Raw genomic sequence first — 17085 nt, 5'->3', positions numbered from 1 at the left:
CTGGACTATTTCAGCGTCCAGATCCCCTGAGCAGAATGCTTGCCGAGGACGCCTCCCCAGCCGGACAGGCTGGCATCCGTGGTGTCCAATACAAGGGGAAGGAAGGATTTTCCCAGCCAAAGCGCCGGAGAACAAAGCCACCATATCAGGGACTCCTTTGTTCCGACTCCGGGACCTCGTATGGAACTGTGCAAACAGAACCACCTCGAAGGTAGATAACATCATCAGGCCCAGCACCCGCATGCAAGTCCGGAAAGATGATCATTTGTTGGACCGCAGGAGGCAAATAGCAGTCTGCAATTTCTGGAGTTTGTCCAGAAGAAGGAGCACTCTGGCTACAGCAGAGTCCAGAGTAAGGCCTAAATAGTCAAGCTTAGTGGACAGAACCAGGGCAGACTTCTGAAAATTCAGAATCCAGCCGAACTCCTGCAGAGTTTGTATTGTGATCTCCAGGTTCTCCACCAGAGCAGAGGGAGACTCTGCTAGCAGGAGATCGTCCAAGTAGCCCGGTACCGTGATCCCTCTGGCGTAGCAAAGCTTGCACCGGACCAAACACTTTTGTGAAGACCCAAGGAGCGGCCACAAACTGATATTGCTCCTCTCCCACAGCAAAGCAGAGAAAACACTGGTGACTGGCACATATTGGAGTGTGAAGATAGGCATCCTTCATATCTATAGAGGCGAGGAAATCCCCCTGACGTAGGATTGCCACCACCATTCGAATGGACTACATTCTGAACTTCTATACCCGCACAAAGCAGTTTACCGTCTTGAGGTCCAGGATTGGACACACTTTGGAAAGTTTTCAGGGTTTTTATTTAAACCCGTTCACTCTCCAGGAAGGAAGGCAAAGTCGGAACCGGGACAATCACCCCTTGATGGAACAGACCTTGTACGGCCCCAAACAGACCCTGTAACCGGTCTGTGGACAGGCGCAGGTTGGAAGGAAAAACCTTGCTGGGGGACAAGAGCGAAACTATCTTGTAGCCGGACTGAATGACTTTGTGGACCCACTTGGTTTACACCAGGGAAGTCCACAGGTCCGGAAACCAGCAAAGACATCCCCCCACCCCCGATACGGGTGAGGGTGCACCTTCATGCAGAAGGAGCCTTGTCCTTGGGTCTGGAGAAGCCTGCTCTCCGCTTGCCAGATGAAGTTTGTTTAGATCTGCCAAGAGAGGCACTGAGAGGTTTCGAGCCCTTGCCCGTCGACCCTGAGGGACGAAAAAAAAAAAAAAAAAACTTCTGAGCCGAGAAGGAAGGTCCAAGTCTATGACTAAGTTCCTTGCCCTTAGTAGCCTGTGGAAGAAAGGTACTCTTCCCCCCCCTCCCCCCTGTAAAACCTTTAATGAGGTCATCCAGGGTAGCTCCAAACAGATCTTCTTGAAAGGAAAGATCAGTCAAGGCCTTTTTTTTTAACCACTTGCCGACCGCCGCACGACTATCTACGTCGGCGGTCAGCCCCTCACAGGCAAAGCGACGTAGGTCTACGTCGCTAGCCTGTGAGGGTCTAGGGAGCGAGCGAGCGCGCCGCCGGAGGCGCGCTCCCGCGTGGTCACGGACCCCCCCGCGCATGTGACCGGTGGACATCGTCGGGGGAGAGGGAGAAAGTCAGGCGGCTTGTGTAAACAAGCTGCCTGTCATTCTCCCCTGTGTATGAAGGATGATCATACGGTTCTGATCATACGGTTCTACTATGTAGAACCGTTGATCACTGTTCATACATCTGAAGCCACAGCCAATCACAGTAGAAAGCACGCCCCTAGGGACACACATAGCCCCTCCCTTTAAAAAAAAAAAAAAAAAGTTAACCCCTTCACTGCCAGTGTATTTTTACAGTAACAGTGCATATGTATAGCACTGATTACTGTAGAAATGTCACTGGTAACCCTAGAAGTGTCAAAAATGTCAGTCAAGGGTCCGATCTGTCCGCCGCAATGTCGCAGTACCGCAAAAAAAAAAAAAAAAAAAACGCAGATCGCCGCCATTACGCGTTAAAAAAAATAACAAAAATCTTTCCCTTTGTTAGTAAACGCGATAACTTTTGCGCAAACCAATCAAAATACGCTTTTTGCGATTTTTTTTACCAAACATAGGTAGCATAAAACAAATTGGCCGAAAATGTTAAAACATTTTGATTTTTACATTTTTTTTGGGGGGGGGGGGGGGGGGGAATTTTCATATTAAAAAAATGTGAAAAATATTGCTATTTTTGCAAAATTTACGCTCTTTTTTGTTTATAGCGCGTGATCAAAAAAAAAAAAAAAAAAAAAAAAAAAAAAAAAAAAAAAAAAAAAATCGCACAGGTGATCAAATACCACCAAAAGAAAGTTCTGTTTGTGGGAAAAAAAGGACGCCAAATTCGTTTAGATACAGCGTCGCACGACCGCGCAATTGTCCGTTAAAGTCACGCAGTGCCGAATCGCAAAATACCCCCTGGTCAGGAAGGGGGTAAAATCTTCCGGGGCTTAAGTGGTTAAGAAGTCTGGTACGCAGACCAGCATTTGAGCCAAAAGACACGAAGGACCGCCGCCAAAACAGACGCAAGCCATCAGGGGAGCAGCATCCAAAGAGGCATCAGAGAAACTGCAGCCGCTGGATCAGCTAGTCCGCCAGCCCAGCAAAGGCAGGAGGGATTTCTCCCTCCAGGTCACGGCGTAGGAGCTTAGCCCACTCAGAGTTTGCGAGACTAGGGCAATAGTAAATACCGGCCTCATCGCCGAACCAGCTAAGGTGTACATAATGTGGGCCAAAGCCTCCGCCCCCTGGTCAGCCGAATCCTAAAGCCCAGGGGCTCTTCCACCAGAATCATGGTTGCCTTGCTTAATCTGGAAACTAGAGGTTTTGCCACTGGTGGCACAGTCCACTTCTAAAGGAGGGACTCCTCCATAGGGGTAATGCCTAGAAAAGCGCTTAGGAACCCCACGGGGATGCTTTGGTCATCACCACTCTTTAGCGACATCTGTCAAAACGGGTAGGGGAAGTGAACACCTTTGCTGCACTGGATGGCTTGTTAGTGCCAAATGGTACCTGCGCCTTCGTTGCAGCTTCAGCTGCCTCCTCCATCTTCAGGGTCTTAAGCACAGATCCAATCAGTTCATCTACCAGCGCCTCCTTTATGTGCGGTCGCAGACGTAGAGTAATCATCCTCACCATCAGCAGATTCTAGGCACGTGGTCGCAGCAGACCAAGAAGGGTGACCCACGTCTTCTGCGGCCAAATCAGATTCAGAATCTGATGAGGCACTTTTTGCCAGCCCGTCGCCCGCAAGCCACCTCCACCTGGGACAAAAGGGACTCCAGGTGCATGGATAGATGGTTGGGACCCTGAAGGCCCCACAGGCTTAGAGGGGGGGATCAGGTGGGGAAACGTGTGGCAAAGACTCAATCACGAGGGGGATCCCAAAAAAAAAAAAGTAACACTGCTAAGGGAAATCCCCCCACCGCGCTGACAGCACCACCTGGTCGCCAAGCTCAAGGCACAGAGTGATCCTCAGCAGAAAGGGAGGAGAGGACCCCACCAGACTCGCCACCCTCCAACACAGGCACCTGGATCCACCAGGAGAACCTGCACTACATGTGCGGTGATAAGGAAGCGAAATAATCCAGGAGTCAGCACCAGGGGATAAGGGGGGGGGGGGGGTCTCCTCTTACCAAAAAAATCGCTGCCCACAGGGCTCCGCTGTCATGGCGGCCGCTATTTGCAATGGCAAACAACAGAAAAAATGGCCACCGGACTATACACACACACACAGACTACAACAAAATGGCGGCACCACGAGGCATACAGGGACAAAGCCTCAGGACAGTTCCAGGCAGGATGGGGGGTCCTGGCAGGAGCCACCACCAAGTAACCCCCCCCCCCCAAAAAAAAATAGATCATCCGATCGCAGGCTGCACTGGGCCCCATCGCAGTTAGCGCCCAACCCTAACCTCATGACAGTGGCCAGACCACCCAAAAAAAACATCCCCAGCGTATGTGGAGGGTGGGGGCAGGATGAGGGACCTGCGGGAAGAAGGTAGGTACCTGGCAAGAGGGGTGCCTGCGGGAAGGAGAAGAACCCGGGGGTTCGACCATCCCAAGGAGGGGCCGGTGTCCACCCCAAAACCCTCCAGGGGTAGAGGGGGGGGGCAGCTTCTCACCATACCAGAAACCAGGTGGGCACCGCTCCAGACAGCTCCTCCTCTATCAAAATGGGAGGCTTGTCTGCTAGTAGGAATGCTGCGACTCAGGCCAAGGCCAGGTCGCATGTGACCTCGCGAGAAGTTTAACATGCAGGGCCAGCCCGCATCCAGTGATGCTATGTTGCAGCCGACCTAGCACAGAGCAGCAGAGGCCTGCGCGTGCTCACTGGCCAGACTGGGTTGACCACTGGATCTAGATTATCCAGCTCCGCCGCCCAGTCCAGCAGGTGATAGTACATCTCACAGGAAAAAATCCAGAAGAAAAAAAAAAAAAAAAAATCTAAAAAACTTTTGCCAGGACCAAACATCCCACCAAGGAACTAGGTCCTTACTCCTGACTAGGCAGAAAAAGAAAAAAAAAAAAAAAAACTGAGTGGCTATAGCAGAGGGAGTATGCCCCCCTGGGACTGTCCATGGGTGTAGCCAGAATTTTATTTTGCCTAGTGTCATCCTCCTGTGGGGCAGCATAACCCAATGGTCAAGAATGACAGGAGAGGTTAGTCAATTCACAAAGGAGAAATCCCATTTTCGCTTTCGTTCATTGACGGACACAGCTCTCCATTGTTCAAAACCACAGGGATGTCCCCAAGCAGTGCCAAACATGAGGGTTGGGACAACAAAAAAACCCAAAAGCTAAAAACACAATAGCCAACCAGGTAAACAGGAGCTCAACAAATAAAAAAAAAACTGGAGCCCAACCTGAATAATACACCCCAAAAGAGGGAACAGACCCTCTAAACTGCAGCCTGCAAAACTCTGCAGCCAAAAAAGGTTGCATCCGCAGATGCAAACAAATCCACTTTGTAGAATTTAGTGAAAGTGTGAACCAACAACCAAGTGACCGCCTTGCAAACATGCGGCACTGACACCTAACAGAAGGTCCAAGTAGAGCGCGCCGTTACAGTGGAAGGAGGAACCAGACCAGAGATAGAATAGGCCTGAGTCACTGGCTTTCTGAACCATCTGGACAGTCCTTATCTTGGCCAGTCCGTGATCCCAAACTGTGAGCCTGACCTTCAAAAAGACTCCGTGGCTGCCAAAATACAACCAAATCGCCCGAACCACATATAAGGCATGCAAAAAAAATTCCTTAGGATGTTCCGGCCTGGGACACAGGAAAGGCAACACAAGGTCTTCATTCAAAAGGAAATCAGACTACCTTAGGAAGGAACAACAGACACGGGCGAAGAACCACCTTATCTTTGTGGACCATCATATAGGAGTAAGTCAAGAGAACGCCGCCAACTCCTACACACTGCAAGCAAAAGGGATAGCCACCAAAAAGGCCACCTTCTGGGATAGCATAAGCAGGGGAATCTCTTGAATATTCTCAAAGGGAAGCTTCTGGAGAACTGAGAGCACAAAGTTCAGAGAGGAGTCAGATTTTGAAACCCATGGGGAGGGGGGGGGGGGGGAGGAGGGGCTCGATAACACGCAAAAGCCGTAGAAGCCTGAGAAAAGGCTTAAATCAGACGATACTGGCCCCATGGGGCCAGCAGAGCGTCTGGTGTCCGCCAGGAGGATCCTGTGACCTTGCCAAAAACCTCAGTACCTTTCTGTTGAGTCAGAACCCCAACAGATCCAACAAGGGAGTGAAACATCTGGATGAAGGTACCACTCTCCTTGGTCCAAAGCCTGCCGCCTGAGATAGTCCGCCTGCCAGTTTTCCACTCCTGGAATGTGTACAGCGGAGAGGGGAGGAACAAAGTGTTCTGCCCACCAGAGAACCCCAGCAACTTCCAGGGTTGCCGACACACTTTGTTCTGCCCTGGTGATTGACATAAGCCACCGCTGTGGCATTGTCTATCCACAACAGAAGCCCCCCAGGGTCAATCTGTCCAGTGACCCAGGCATCGGTAGTCTGGAATCTGGTAGTCTCCAGCATCCAACCCTGAGCAGAGCTCAGTCCCAGGACACCTCTCCACCAAGACAGACTGGCATCTGTGGTGACCACTTTGCAACACAAGGGGGGAAATTACTTGCCCTGCCGAAAAAGGCTGGAGTGAAGCCACCAGAACATAGACACCCTGGTTTCCCAGCTCAGCCAAATCGTATTGTCCAGAGACCTCAGACACTTGTCCCATTTTACCAGGATATCCCTTTGAAGGGACGTCGTATAGAACTGTGCAAACAGAACCGCCTCAAAATGGTAGATACTACCAGGCCCATCACCCACATGCAAGTCCGAAGGGAGGACCGCCTGTTTGACAGCAGTAGGTGAATTGCAGCATGCATTTTCTGAAGCTTGTCCAGAAGAAGGAATACTCTGGGTAGAGATCAAAAGTCAGACACCAGACTTTCCAATTTTCTGGATGGAATCAGCGCAGACTTCTGGTAGTATAGAATCCAACTCATTCAGGGACTGCATCATGATCTCCAGGACTCAGCTTGCAAGAGGTCGTCCAGGAAGACCTGTACCACAATCCCCCGCCGACATAGCAACACCACAAACGGGGACAACACTTTTGTGAAGACCCTAGGAGAGGCCGGCCAAAGGGTAACACCACGAACTGATAATGCTCTTCTCCCACAGAAAACAGGAAGGGCTGGTGTCGGGCACATTCTGGAATGTGCAAGTAAGCATCCTTGATGTCGATAGATACAAGAAAGCCACCCTGATGAAGGTATGTCCCCATCGTGCGAATGAACTCCATTCTGAACGTCTGTACCCGCACAATGCAGTTCAGGGCCTTGAGGTCCAGAATCGGTCGTACCTTGCCCTCCTCCTTTGGGACTGAACAGGTTTGAATAAAAACCCTAAAACCGTTCCGATAACGGAACCAGGACAATCACACCCTGAAACAGGCCCCAAAGAGAGCTTGCTATCAGTCCAGAGACAGACGCACATCATAAGGAAAGAACCTTTCCGGAGGGCAAGAATGAATCTTTCTTGTAACCGGACAGTAGCTTAGTGGACCCACACGTGGGCCCGGAAACCAGCGAAGACGTCCCCCCAACCTAGTCATGGGTGAGAGCACACCTTCAGCTGAAGGAGCCTGGTCCATGGGTCTAGAGAATCCCACTGCCGGCTTACCAGATTAGGGCCTCTTGGACCCTCTCGAGGGCTTGAAAGGTTTTGAACCCTTGTCCGTGTACCCAAGGGACAAAAAAAAAAATAAAATAAAACATTTTGAGCCAAGACAGGGCATATCTGCAACGAGGTTCTATTCCCTTTCCAGACTGTGAAAAAAGTATTTTTTTTTTTGTTTTGTTTTTTTTTTTTTGTTTTAAGAAGTCTGGTCCGCAGACCAACACTGAAGCCACAATACACGCCTAAGCACCACTGCCAACACAAACAGCCTAGAAAGATCAGAGAAAACGTGGCCAAGAAGGCATCGCAGACAAATGAAAGCCCCTGGACCAGCTACTGGTCACATCATTCGCTTTTTGCTAGCAGGCTGCCCCAAGGCCACCTCCACCTGGGGAAACAAAGGACTTCAGGACCGCCGTCAATGCATCAATAGAGGGCTTGGACACTGCGGGACAGGCAGCCTCTGAGGGGGTTAGGTGGGGAAACATGCTCCCGAGACTCCATCAATAAAGAGGAGGATGCCCACAAAAAGATTCAGGCACAGCTAAGGGACATCCCCACCGCGCCAGTAGCAACACCAGGTCACCAGAAAGCACCCCACAACCTGCAGCAGAGAGGGAGGGACACCACCAGACTCACCACCCCACCATAGCACCGTTCTGCACCAGGATAGCACTGCTCCACGTGCGGCATTCAAAAGGGAAAGAAAAACCCAGCAGTCAACACCAGGGGAAAAGGTGGAGCTCCCACACCCAAAATAACCACCCAGAGGCACCTTTGTCACGGCCGCCGCTCTATTAGCGTGCCCGACAAACGAAAAATGGCCACGACAAAATGCAGTGGGGGGGTCTGGGTGGTTACTAGATGACCACAGGAACCACCAACAATCGAGAGGGTGAGGTTTGAGGGTCTGTCTCAGGGAGGGGCCCACATCCACCCCAAAACCCTCCTCCAATGGGGGGGGGGCTAGCTGCTCACCATACCAGGAACGAGGCAGGTACCGCTCCAGATAGAACCAAGCTATCGAAAGGAGGGGGCTGTCGGCCAGGGGGAACGATGCGACGAGATCCGGCCGTATGCGACCTCGTGGAGGCATTTAACTCTCAGGCCAGCCCCTATCCAGTGGGGCTATGTTGGGGCAAACCAAGCACAGGGCTGTGGGCACTCATTGGCCAGACTGGGGTGACCACTGGATCTAGATTATCTAGTCTTTCGCCCAATCTGGCAGTAAATTGTCGATCTAGCAGGGGAAAAAAAAAAAGAGAAAAAAAGCCATTTAAAAATAAAATTGCCAGGACCAGAGATCCCGACAGGGAACTAGGTCCTAACTCCTGACTAGGCAGAAAGAAAAAAAAAATTTGAAGGCCTATAGCAGAGAGGAGTATACCACCTTGGACAGCTCATAGGAGTAGCTAAGTCTTTTTTCTGCCTAGTGTCCTACTACTGTAGGAGACAATATAACTCAGTGGTTCTGAATAATTGAGAGCTGTGTCCGTCCATGAATGATAGAAACTGGGTGGGGGGAGCCCAGCTTACTGAGGGGTTTTAGGGTGGGAGGGAACCTGCAGGGAGGCCCGACCATCCCAGGAGGCTACCTGCGTCCACCCCAAACTGCCTGGGGAGGGGGAGGGACTGTACTTGCTCTTCCTTGATGTGTAGGTGATACTCCAGACAGAATTCCTCGCCAAAGTAGGGGAGCGGTCGGCCAAGGAGGCGCTGCGTTTTGGACCAGCGCCCAGTTTTATGCGACCCTTCGAAACGTTTAACTCCCTGGCCAGCATCGTGTCACGGCCGACCTTGCGCATCACTTGCGGTTTGCACACGTTTGCTGGCTGGGGGGACCATTGGATCTAGATTATCCAGTCCATCGCACAGCCAGGCAGTTGATTGTAGATCTCCCAAGAAAACAAGCAAGGAAGGAGGAGAAAAAAATAAAAAAAGAGCCTAGATCCTTACTCCTGAGTACCTATAGCAGAAAAGGGGGGTTTATATACTAGCCGAGGACAGCTCATAGGCGTATCCAAGTGTTTTTTTGTTCTGCCTAGTTCTACTCCTGGAGAAGGCAATATAACCCAGTAGTTATGATTTATGGAGCGCCGTGTCCATCGATGAACGAAAGAGAAAAATGTATTAAGCTGTGACCATGACCAGTCACAAATTAAAGCATACAGAGTCAGAGACCAACCCCCAATTTCTCCAGTTAAAGAGCAACAGATCTATGGAGGCTGTGCCAAAAAAGAAAGGGAAAAGGGCTTATTACTAGCATTGCGTGGTCTTCCATTGGCTGATCTGTTAGTTACCAACTCTTGTTCTGCACTTTATCTCTGCGTGGAGGTGGCCATCTTGGCTGAGGAAATGGGCTAAGCTTCCGCATGTCACAGCTACCACCCTAATGACTAGTGGTCTAATTACATGGGGTCCATTTACTAGTGGGGGAATATTTAGAAAGCAGAAGGTGGAGAAAGTACAGATCCAAACACAAGGAGAGAATTTTCTCTAGCAAAGAGAAGTGAGCAGCATAGTAGTGACATCAAATTCTTACTCCAAAACTTGTGACTAGCAATCACAAGCAGTACAGCATCTATCACTGCAGATAGAGTTTGAAGCAGAAGGCATACTCACATACCATGAAGTGCACTATTAATTTTTTTAGCAGATTTTATGGCACTGCTTAAGCACAGCTATAAGAATCACAGGTTAACTTGGGCCAGCTGGACCAAAACAAAATTTGCATGCCAAAACAGATTGGCCACTGCTTAGGCTACACTTATTGTAGTAGCTTGTGCTAGGTAGGTACTTCAAGTGGTTGTAAACCTCAGGCAGGAAATATGAACAAAGTATACCCCTCTATAGTGTGTACTTGTCTCAATTAAGAGCACCAAGTGTCACGTGTCTGCTGCCTCATTCTTCTGCTATCAGCATGAGTCACTTCTGACAAGTTTTCCTGACACCAGGAGGAAAAAAAAAAAGTGAAAGGGGAGGGACCTTCAGCATTGTTTATATGATATGTATGGAAGGAGGCGTGTATCCTTTCAATCACATCTCAGAACTTTTCTCACTGAGCTCTGCAGTGTGTGACTACAGCGCTCTGCTCTTTTTTAAACTCTCAGACAACAAGCATATAAAGTCAGCACTTTGAACAGATGTAGAGAAAAGAAGACTACAGATACACAGGTACAACTTATGTAGGAGGATTGGTGTCATCTGTGTATCACCTGAGGCCAATCAGTTCACTGGGAACATGTAAGGCCCCTTTCACACATACAGTCCCCGTTTGTCCGTTTTTCATCCATCCGTTGACGGATGAAAAAACGGACATCAATGCATCTCTATGTAAAAACGGATGATCAACCGTTAAACATGAGTTTTCATCCGCTTCCGTCAATGTCCGTTTTTTGGAACGGATGAATACCCTATTTTTTATCCGTCCAATAAAAAAAAAAAAAAAAAAAAACGGACTGGAAAAAAAAAAAACGGATTGGAAAAACTGATACATTTTGATGGGACTGAACTGATCGGACCCGCATGTGTTAAAGGGGCCTAAGGGTTAACAAGCACTGCGTTCAAGCAGCAATACCAAAGATTTCCCCTCTTCGACTGGATAGAAAAAGCTGCCTGTACTACATCTCATTTAGGAGACACCTTGTGTTTTTAGCAATGAAAAACACAGCTTACTTTAATTAGCAGAGCTCGAGATTGTGATCTTGGCCACTTACATCTCCACCAACTGGCAAAAAGCCCAAAACATTATTTAAAGTACCAAAGAAAAAAAAAACATTTCTGGATGTTTCCTGTACAGAAATTACTTCTGCGTTTACTTGCACTTTAAAATAAAGAATTCAGGAGCTGGCCTTTGCAGAGCATTTTATAAATGCAATCTGTGGAGAGGTTAGAGAAACAGACACAAGCAATAATAAAAAGCCATTCACCAATACCTAAATAATGCTTACATGTAAGGTGCGATTATTGCACACCTTTTCCAAAACTTACCATCTTCCATATCTTCTTCTGTATTATTGTGGCCATCTGTCATAGCAACATTTCCATTTATTACTGGATTAGGAGTGATTCTTGGTGGGTCATCAGCATCTCCGGCTAAAGAAGCAAAAAGAGTTATCTATTAACTATAGAATATATCCTTCCACAGCATACCACTGAGAAAAAAAAAAAAACAAACACACACACACTTGTCACAACCTATTATACACAATATAAACCAAATTACTGTATTTCATAAAAAACTGAATTTTTGTAAAATCTTACCGTAAAATTCATTTCTCCGAGCCATCAGACAGTCGCCGCCCCTCATAGTCTTCACCAATGGGTATTGACTTTCGCTCCGCAGCAGTAGCTAGGCATACGACTTGTTAAAAACAAAAGCATTTAACATAGACACACCCATGGGGGCTATCCCACTGGTCAATACCCCCCTGCAGTAAGCCATCCCAACTGTCGGAGGACTCAGAGAAAGGAATTTTACGGTAAGATTTTAAAAAATTAAGTTCTCTCTTACGTCCTCCGACAGTCGCCGCCCCTCATATAGTCTTCACCAATAGGATGTCCCAAAGCAGTGTAGACATGAGGGGTGGGAGACGCAACCATAGAAAAGGCAACGCAGTACCCACATCAGAGAAAGAACCCTTACACGCACAGTAAGAGAACCTTCTGGGCAATAGAAAAAAGGCTCAACAGGAGCAACAACCCAAGAAAACAAATAACCCAGGGGATAAACACCCCAACAGCCAGGGACCCACAAAAAAACAAGGTTCCCCTATGGCACTGCCGCGCTGAGAACTTTGCGGCCAAAGGAGGCATCAGCTGATGCCAGAACATCAACCTTATAGAATTTGGAAAAGGTGTGCACCGACGACCAAGTCGCAGCCTTGCACACCTGGGTCACAGAGGCCTGATGCCGGTAGGCCCAGGACGTACTCATCGATCTGGTAGAGTGCGCCTCAACAGGGAAGGGTGGAACCCGTTCCTTCAAAGCATAGGCCTGGACAATCGTCTGTCTGATCCATTTGGCAATGGTCGCAGCAGACGCAGCCATGCCCTTCCGAGGTCCCTCAGGAAGGACAAAGAGGGAATCTGATTTCCGAAAGGATTCAGTGGACGAAAAAGGTAAACCCTGATCGCCCTGACAACATCCAAGGAATGCAACGCAACCTCCTTAGGATGCTTAGGCTTCGCACAGAGCGAAGGCAAAACAATGTCCTCATTAAGGTGAAAGTCAGACACCACCTTAGGGAGAAATGACGACTTAGGTCGCAAGACCACCTTATCTTTATGAACCACCAGGTAAGGAGAGGGGCAAGACAACGCTGCCAACTCCGACACCCTGCAATCCGAAGTGATCGCCACTAGAAAGGCAACCGTCTTAGACAGCAGAGGCAACGCTGTAACGCGGACAGAACAAAATTCAAGTCCCATGGAGGTAAAGGCTCCCTCCGGGGAGAGTCCAAATGTCGCACACCTTGAATGAAGGTGCGAATTAAGCAATGAGACGCCACAGGGCGTTGAAAAAGAACAGCCAGTGCAGATACGTGGCCCTTTATCGTGGCCAGCGCCAGTCCACACCAGACTGGAGGAAAGCCAACACTCTCGTCACTGAGTATGAGCGAGGAGAAAACCCCCTGGACTCACACCAGGCAAAATAAGCTTTTCAGGTACGGTAATAAATCTTACCAGACGAGGCTTTTCTAAAAATCATAAGAAAAGATTAGATTAGAAGCCTGAGACTGTAGCCCCAGCACAGGGAAACCCATGTACTCCTAATGCTAGGCAGAGACAAACTGAGTTGGGATTGCTTACTGCAGGGGGGTATTGACCAGTGGGACAGCCCCCATGGGTGTGTCTATGTTAAATGCTTTTGTTTTTAACAAGTCTTATGCCTAGCTACTCCTGCAGAGCGGAAGTCAATACCCATTGGTGAAGACTATATGAGGGGCGGCGACTGTTGGACGACGTAAGAGAAATTATGATTTAAAAGAACCTATCAAAAAAGGGTTTATCCTTGCTGCCTGCAATCAGTGTTTCCTTTACTGACTGCCTCCTCAAACTCTTCTCAGCTACTCGGTTTAGAAAGCAGGCTTTAAATTCTGTGGCAGGAGCGCCTCCTCACAGGACATAGTGAATGTTTGTCAAAGAATTCTAGGAAGATAGTGTGTGGGATCCTTTATAAAATACATTTAGAAACTCTAAGGTGATTCAGCTTAAAGGAGGTTGCAAACTAAAAAAAAATAAAAAATAAAAACCTGTAAGACAAAGGCATAATGAGCTAGTATGCATCGCTTACTAGCTCATTATGAAATACTTATTATACCTTAGAACGAAGCACCCCGCAGTGAAAGATTAGGGAGGCTGAAAACTGGATTGCAACTTGTAGGGGCATCCGGGATGGTTTTGACAGTGCCTGGTTACCATGGCTGAACTACATTGGGGACTTAGATCAAATATCACCTAGCTTGGATCGGGCACTGCTGGAACTGGCAGGGCCGTCCCTTCGGCAGCCTACGCGGTCCCAGAGGCAAAGAGGCTTTTCTTGACAGATGGGAGGAAGGTCAAACACTCAACCCACAAAGGACGAAACTTTATACTAGATGATGGCTGCCTGGCGTGGATGAAAACATCATTCGAGAGAAACAAAGTATGATCCTGAACTTCTTCTCTTTCTTACTAATCCCTTTACCTTTATTCGTTTGCTATTCTTCTCTTTTTGATGTTGTTATACTGTCGGAATTTGGTTAATATGCTTTCTAAGCACACCCAGACCGGACGGATGGTGTGGATGTCTTGCCAATAAGAGGGAAGAGGGAGACAGTCTCCCATGAGGATGCCGTTCGCCTTCTCCCTTCCTTTGCTTCCCCATAATGTTTTAGGTAATCTGGGTGGCTCGGGCCGGAGGTGGTGTGTTTGGGGGGGGGGGGGGGGGGAAGTCAGCTGGAGGCAGTTATACACACACCACACTCTCAAACTCAGACCCAGCTGCCAGCCCACAAAACTTCTAGGTCCAGATAAAAACATCGACAACTGACATTTCAGGGGTTAAGGCCAGTGCGGTTTTTAGCCCAAAGTGTCAAGTTCTCTCAGTATTTAAAGAAAACTTGTCAGAGCATGGTCAAACATGGAGGCTACCACTGTTGACCCCTTTCTTGAAATACTACTTGCATGGCCATCATGCCTCCATCTTCAAAAGTTTGTGTTACTTAGGCCTCATGCACATTGGATGTTTACACAGCTGCTGTTTTTGGCTTATGACTTTTTTCTGCAGCCAGTAAACTCCCCAGCATGTTATCCTAAGGACGTTACAGGACAGTCAAGTGGCTAGCAACATTTGACTTCTTGATTCAAACTGTCCATCATACACATTTGCATGTTTAACCACCATTCAAGGTGTTTTAGTTAGCATCTCCTGAGTGTTCTCAGATTGTTAGGCTATGAAAAAAAAAAAAAAAAAAAAAAAAAAAAAAAAAACGATTCCTCCATCCAACCTAGGTGGATAAAGAAGTTTGCCCCGCTGGGGCATTGCATTCGGACACTGAACAGCGACTACAGCTGCTGATCGAGAAAACATTTCCAAAAAGCCAGTCCGACAGGAGTGAATCAGATTGACTTCTGTCGAGCAGGAACAGCCACACATCCAGATAGCAATTCATTTTTTTAGCCTAAACAATCACAATATCAAAACGGAATTACGTTTTTTTTTTTTGTTGTTTTTTTTTTCCATGAGCCAAGAGACTGTTTTGCTAAGCCTTAATGTACCTACCACTTACGGACTCTTCCCCACATCCAGTGTAACACAGCTCAGGAAGCCAACGAGATGCTAAAGCACAGAGTACAAACTCTGCTCAGAATTACATGCGTGTGTGCAGTACCACATATGGCTTCACAGGCAATATCTTGCCAGGTAGAGGACAGGTACGTTTAACCACTTCCATACCGCGCAATTTCTGGCACTCCGCTCCTACAATGTAAAAATCATCATTTTGTTGCAAGGAAATTACTCGGAACCCTATATATATATATATATATATATATATATATATATATATATATATATACATACATACATATACACATATACATATATATATATATACATACACACACACACACACATTTTTTTTTTTTTTTTTAACAGCGACCCTAGGGAATAAAATGGCAGTCATTGCAACTTGTGTCACATGGTATTTGCGCAGAAATTTTTCAAACACGTTTTTTTTGGGGGGGGGGGGGGGGGGGGACTTTTATAAATTTAAAAAAAAAAAGTTATTCCCAATTTTTTTGTATAATGTGAAAGATAGATACCAAACGTGTCACGCTTTAAAATTGCGCACACTCGTGGAATGATGCCAAACCAGGTACTTAAAAATCTCTAGAGGAGACGCTTTAAAACATTTTTACAGGTTACCAGTTTAGGGTTACAGTGGAGGTCTTGGGCTAGAAATGTTGCACTTGCGCTAACGTTCACGACGATACCTCACATGTAGGATTGAACGCCATTTACATATATGGCTGCGACGAACGCAAGTGTTCGCTTCCCCGTGCAAGCACGTGGGGACGGGGGCACTTTTGAATTTTTTTTTATTGTTTTTTTTTTATTTTCACACTTTCCCCTTAAATATTTTTTTTTTTTTAATCCTTTAATTTCTATTACAAGGAATGTAAACATCCCTTGTAATGGGAATAGTGAATGACAGGTCCACTTTATAGGGAGATCTGGACCTCCGATCTCCCCTACAGGCTAGAAAGCCTGAAATAAAAAAAGATCGGTGCAGTATTGAAAACTGCCAGGCATGTGACGTCATGCCTGGGCCTCAGAGTCAGGGACTGCCAGGGACAATCTGGGCCTCACAGTCTCTATGGTGACACTTCCGCCGGTGGCCAATTCCTTCTCCGGCTCACTGATCGCACCGGCGAGCCAGAAAGGCGGCGGAGGGGTGTAATTTTTGAAAAAAAATAGCGATAAAGTGAATGTAAGGTGTGCATCCCATTAATCCATCATTAACTTGCTTGTTTGGCAATAAATCCAAGTGCAAGCAAATTCCAAGAAAAAAACAAAAAAAAAAAAAAAAAAAAAACACCACCAGTGACTGCTTCTAAAATAAGACAAGTTAGAAAGGGAAAAAGATAAAAGGTTTTTGGGGGTTTTTTTTAAAGCCTTTTCCCCTTTAGTATGGTAAGAAGGAAAAAGAAAAAAAAGCCACACTTCTATAGTTTTAAATATCCATTTCCTCACAACTACTACAACCGCTGATTTGATTGTAACATAACGTGCACGTAATCTCAATCATTAGAACCAGTGTAATAACGGTTTGAGGGCCACTTCACACCAGAACATTGTGTGGGAAAACTGCGTTCTGTGTGCATTTTCCAAATCATGCTCAACACACTGCATTTGCAATTTGCTGCAAGTGCCAACATGTTCTTAACACCCTAAATGCATATCGCAAACTCACTGCATTTGTGGACACCAAATTATGTGGCATCACAGTACCGCGTGATTTAGCATGGCATCTTTAATAGTAGTGCATGCACTACTTTTTATTCAGTTTGGTGCAAATAGGCTGCAAAAATACCACTGCACGGGAACGTGAATAGGTTTGCACAGGTTCCGTTGTAAACCTGCCCCAAGGGGTTACAAACCATATTTAATAAACTGAATACCTCCATACTGAGGTAGTGCATCCCATGTAAGAGCACAATCTTTAAATTTTTTAATTTTGGATGTGGCGCTGCACTGAATGGCCACATGATCTTCTAGCTCCCCAAAGTAGCCAGGGAAAATCTGCGGAGCAACACCGCTACATAACTTTCTGGAGCACCAGCCGCTGTATAACACCTGCTCGCACATCCAGGCATGCCGAGACG

General features: G+C 47.3%; 1 protein-coding gene across 5 annotated transcripts in view; it reads right to left on the bottom strand.

The window, feature by feature from the left end:
• Nucleotides 1-17085, bottom strand: part of USP7 (ubiquitin specific peptidase 7) — a 666343-nt gene that overhangs the window by 592810 nt on the left and 56448 nt on the right. For all 5 annotated transcript variants that reach the window (XM_082260831.1, XM_082260832.1, XM_082260833.1 and 2 more), the window contains exon 2: nt 11206-11310. In XM_082260831.1, coding sequence (XP_082116957.1) covers nt 11206-11310 — 105 coding nt within the window. The remainder of the gene's footprint in view (nt 1-11205; nt 11311-17085) is intronic.

The sequence above is a fragment of the Pelophylax lessonae genome (assembly GCF_965119305.1).
Source record: "Pelophylax lessonae genome assembly, chromosome: 6".
In the NCBI taxonomy this organism is placed as follows: Eukaryota; Metazoa; Chordata; class Amphibia; order Anura; family Ranidae; genus Pelophylax; species Pelophylax lessonae.
This window is presented reverse-complemented; position numbering and strand designations above follow the sequence as displayed.